Consider the following 4,964-nt stretch of genomic DNA (forward strand, 5'->3'; position numbering starts at 1 on the left):
ATCCCTCCTCTCCTCCCCATCCTCCCTCTCCTCCCCATCCCTCCTCTCTTTCCTGTTCCTCCTGTCCTCCCCATCCTTTATCTCCATCTCACCTTCCTCTCCTCCCCATCCCTCCTGTCCCCACACATCCCTCTTCTCCTCCCCAACATCCTCTCCCCATCCCTCTTCTCCTCTCCCCATCCTTCCTCTCCTCCCCATCCTCTCCTCCCTTACCCTCCTCTCCTCTCCCCATCCCTCCTCTCCTGCCCCATTTCTCCTCTCCTATCCCCATACCTCCTTTCTTCCCTGCTTCCCAAGGACAACTGGAAAGGTCTGGGTGGGTGGGTGGGTGTACATTTTAGCTACCTCCTTAGCAAAAATGGAAGTGCCACAGAGATCCCATCCCCAAGTCCCTATTCTATCCAATAGCATCTGGAGCAGCTTTTTTTAGTTGGTCTCACTGTCTCTAGAGGCCTACCTCTCCTTCTCCAGGGCTTAGGTTCTCCCAGCAATGTGGGCAGCTGACCCCCACATCCCTCTGCCCTACAGAACCTGTATCGACTGGAAGGGGACGGCTTTCCCAGCATCCCTTTGCTCATTGACCACCTGCTGCACTCCCAGCAGCCCCTCACCAAGAAGAGTGGTGTTGTCCTCAGTAGAGCTATACATAAGGTGAGCCAGGCACAGCCCAGCCCACGCCACCCACAGCTGAGCTGTGGGGTATTGGGTTCCCCGGCCACTAGGCCAGAGCAGGGAATACTTCAAAGTCCCTAGTCTAGAGGGCGTGAACAGACTCCTTACTCCTTGTAAGCTTTGCTCTGAGATTTGGGATGTCAAGGCTCTTTCCCTCCGGGGGGGCTGTGCAGAGTTGGCTCTCACTGAGTCCCCTGCCTGGTCCCTTGAAGGCATCTGAGTTTGTGATCATGCTGGGGTCCCACCTCCATTTCAACTCCAGTAAACCAAGCCTCTGAATTGAAAAACATAACATTGGTTGAAGAGGTGTTCTGCCCTCCCCAAGGCCCAGCACCCTTGCTCTTCCATGATTCTGGTTTCCCAACTCCTCCTCTCCCCCAGGACAAGTGGGCCCTGAACCATGAGGATCTGGTGCTGGGCGAGCAGATTGGGCGGGTGAGTGGTCCTGCCAGCCCTCTGTGTCTCTGCCTTACACCCCTTCCTGCTAGCACAACCCCAGTCACACCTGAGCACCCCCCCAACCAAAGAGCTTTCCCACCTCTCTGCCTCAGCTGACTCCAATCTCCACCCAGCGCCCTGCTCGGCCACTGCCATGCACAGTCCTCCAGCAAACTGAAGAGTGCCCACCCTGAGAAGTCCCTGGGAGATGGGTCACCTGCACCCTCCCCCACTACCTCTGGGCCCTGCCTCCCTTGGTGTCCTCCTATGCACTCAGAGCCACATTCAGCTAATTGGAGCCATAAACTGTGGTGAAGGTCCCTACATGACACAGTTAAAGTTTTTTTTTATATTTTTTTAATTTTATTATATTTGTGTGAGTGTACCGTCAAATCAGATCTGACTGGTACAGGAGGAGATTGCCCCTCCTTCCCTGGCAGAGCATCTGGTGGATTTGAACCGTACACCTCTGGGATTGTAGTTGCAGCTTCTTGCCACTGACATAGTTAAAGTTGTAGTTCAAATGCACCACAGAAAAAAGGCCTGGTGATCTTAACGATTGCAACCAGGAAGTCCCTGGGGAGCAGTTGGTTCTCCGCTGATCCCTGGGTCCCATGAATCAGAGTCAACTGAGGACAGCAGGTCTGGTGTGGTTCTGAAGCAGGAAACAGGCCACCTTCGAGACTCAGAATGCTTCTCATATCAAGTGGAAGTCACAGTTGAGGGTCCCATGTCTCTCCTCTCAAGGGACATGGTGCCAAGTGGCAAGTGCCTTCCTTGCTCCATCTGTGCTTCTGTGCTTACTGTCTTGGTCCCTTGGCCAGACTCTCAGCTGCTAGAGTCAAGGCTGGTCATTGCCACGTGGTGGGGGCACTTGCTGAAGAGGGGCCAGGGACAAGGCTGCTGGTCCTCTGAGCCAACAAGAACAAGTTGGTTCAGGGAAGACTTTGATAGGAGCCCAAGGCTGTTTCAGGGAAACTTCGGTGAGGTGTTCAGCGGACGCCTGCGTGCTGACAACACCCTCGTGGCCGTGAAATCTTGCCGAGAGACACTCCCCCCTGACCTTAAGGCCAAATTTCTGCAGGAGGCAAGGTGGGTTATAAGCTTCTCACCACAAGGTCCCCACTGGAAAGGGTTCTTCTATGTGGCACTCCCATAATAACTTCCAGGGTCTCCTTCAGTCCTCACAGTCCTCTGTACAGGCAGTGAGTGCCCTCCCCATATTGTACAGAATTGGGGGCGACGGGTTTGGGAAAACCCAGTGACCCACTCAAGGTCACACATCCTCAGGTGCCAGGCTCTTCTGCTGCTCTTGCCCACCCCGCCTGGTTCCATTGGGGCTCCTGGGGCTGGGGAGGCCAATATGCAGGAAGCGAGGGGGGACGAGGCCATGTAGCATCTAAGCAGCTGGCCCCCGCAGGATCCTGAAGCAGTACAGCCACCCCAACATCGTGCGTCTCATTGGTGTCTGCACCCAGAAACAGCCCATCTACATTGTTATGGAGCTGGTGCAGGGTGAGCAAGAGGTGCAGTGCATCAGGGATGGGGGACTCTGCCCAGCCAGGAGAGCTCCAGCTGGAGGCTCAATGAGACTTCTCCTGCCGCCAGGGGGCGACTTCCTGACCTTCCTGCGGACAGAGGGTTCCCGCCTGCGGGTGAAGACCCTGCTGCAGATGGTGGGAGATGCAGCAGCTGGTATGGAGTACCTGGAGAGCAAGTGCTGCATCCACCGGTGAGCAGGGTGGGGAGTGAGGTCCAGCCCTGCACACGCGTCCTGGCCAGAGTTGGGAAATGCTGTCCCCTGGGCTCCTTGAACACCCACCCTTATCCCCTGACACCAGCTCTAAAGGTGTCACCTGCCTCTCCTGCAGGGTTTGGCTCATGGCTGAAACCACCGTGCTCCGTGCAGCCTGGGCAGGTGGCTGGGACTGTGTGGACATTGACTGACGATGTCCTTCCTCCCCCAGGGACCTGGCTGCTCGGAACTGCCTGGTGACAGAGAAGAACGTCCTGAAGATCAGTGACTTTGGGATGTCCCGGGAGGAAGCCGACGGGGTGTACGCGGCCTCAGGGGGCCTCAGACAAGTCCCAGTGAAGTGGACTGCCCCTGAGGCTCTTAACTACGGTATTTGTCCTTGCCTTCTTGTGGCCACAGAGCTGGAGGCTGGACATGGGTCCTGTCACCCCATGATGATATCTGTCAGGCCCTCAGGACTGCTGTAACGACATGTCACAAAGTAGACAGTGTTAACAGAGCTGGATTGTCTCACTGTACTGGGAGCCAGAAGTCTGAAGTGAAGTCTCAGTTATGTCAGTTCTCTCTGAGGGCTTTTGTGGGGGGAGTTGATCCACCTCTCTCTCCTAGCTTCATTGTGATACTTGGCATTCTTTCACTGTTTCAAAATGTGTCTTCACATGGTGTCATACAGGATTAGGACATATGGTATGGCCTATGACTCCACTGATAATATATCAAGTCCATAATTCCTCAACCAGGCCATAGTCAGCGGTACAGGCAGGCATTAAGACTTGTACACACCCATTTAGGGACACGGAGCACTTGACAGCTCTGCCTTCTGCTGACCTCACTCTGGCCACGTGGACAGACATTTGATCTGCCTCCCTCCCTCTGCAGGCCGCTACTCCTCCGAGAGCGATGTGTGGAGCTTTGGCATCTTGCTCTGGGAGACCTTCAGCCTGGGGGCCTCTCCATACCCCAACCTGAGCAACCAGCAAACCCGGGAGTTTGTGGAAAAGGGTAAGGAACTCATCTGAAGATCAGTCAGGTCCTCTTCCCAGGTTCCTGCTGGACTCTTCTTGGCTCCCTTGCTTTCCCTGTCGCCACTGAAACAGAATGGAAACAGTGTTGTCAGTACCATTAAGTGAGCATCTGCTATGTGCTGGGCCGTGCATTATTCCCATCACTTTTCACAGAACATGAGGTGTCCATATTACAAATGGGAAAGCTGAAGCTTGCAAGGTCACACAATTAGCACACCATGAAGTTGTGATTAGAAGCCAGACCTCTGTGTACCCTTGGGGCCCTTGATGCATGAGAGTGAGTCCCTAAGAATCATGCATCTGAAGCAGCAGTTAGTGCTCCCGGATCGTCCCCTCAGGGCCAGCATGGGCCCTCAGACCCACTCCTCATGCTGCGTGTGCTGTGCCTGTCCTCACAGGGGGCCGCCTGCCCTGCCCGGAGCAGTGCCCCGATGCCGTGTTCAGGCTCATGGAGCAGTGCTGGGCCTACGAGCCGGGGCAGCGGCCCAGCTTCAGCATCATCTACCAGGAGCTGCAGAGCATCCGAAAGCGGCACCGGTGAGGCTGGGACCTCTCCTCAAGCCAGTGGCTTCTGCAGGCAACATGGTGCCTCCGCTGGACAGTTCGCCCCTCACAGTCCAGGGCTGCAGCCGCCCGCTTCCACACTGCCAACTGGGATGACTCCTCTGTCTGCTCAGCCTGCCTGCCCCTGCCAGGGCTGCCCCTCCGTGGCAGAAATAATAAAACCACTTGTGCCCAGCAAGTACTTGGCGTGCATACTACTTTAGAATGGCCAGGGGCCTGTACTAAGGCCATGAGGAAAGGGAAGTGAATCCAGGAAGGATTTATGGGGTAGAACTGACATGATTTACTAGCCACTTGGGTGTGAGTTGTGAGCAGAGTATCAGAGCTTCTGACCATAAGGTGGCGTCATTCCCAGAAATAGGATCACAGGATGCTGAGCAGAGCTGCAGGAGGGTGTCGAGTTTGAGGGGCCTGTAGAGAGAGATAAATATTGAGCTCAGGTGGAGGTGATGGCTCATGAGAGAGGTTTGAAGGTCATTAGCTTCTAAGTGTTACACACTATGGATATG

At 55.2% G+C, this 4,964-nt stretch overlaps 1 protein-coding gene across 4 annotated transcripts in view; it reads left to right on the top strand.

Annotated features, from left to right (window-relative positions):
- The window catches only part of FES (feline sarcoma oncogene), a 12,912-nt gene extending 8,480 nt beyond the window's left edge, over window positions 1-4,432 (top strand). For all 4 annotated transcript variants that reach the window (XM_006885154.1, XM_006885156.1, XM_006885155.1 and 1 more), the window contains 8 exons: window positions 529-651; window positions 1,054-1,107; window positions 2,084-2,202; window positions 2,531-2,625; window positions 2,719-2,842; window positions 3,078-3,235; window positions 3,746-3,868; window positions 4,290-4,432. In XM_006885154.1, the coding sequence (XP_006885216.1) occupies window positions 529-651; window positions 1,054-1,107; window positions 2,084-2,202; window positions 2,531-2,625; window positions 2,719-2,842; window positions 3,078-3,235; window positions 3,746-3,868; window positions 4,290-4,432 (939 nt within the window). The remainder of the gene's footprint in view (window positions 1-528; window positions 652-1,053; window positions 1,108-2,083; window positions 2,203-2,530; window positions 2,626-2,718; window positions 2,843-3,077; window positions 3,236-3,745; window positions 3,869-4,289) is intronic.
- The last annotated feature ends 532 nt before the right edge of the window (window positions 4,433-4,964 follow it).

The sequence above is a fragment of the Elephantulus edwardii genome, unplaced genomic scaffold (genome assembly GCF_000299155.1).
Source record: "Elephantulus edwardii isolate Elephantulus edwardi_28Jun2011 unplaced genomic scaffold, EleEdw1.0 scaffold00041, whole genome shotgun sequence".
Lineage (NCBI taxonomy): Eukaryota > Metazoa > Chordata > Mammalia > Macroscelidea > Macroscelididae > Elephantulus > Elephantulus edwardii.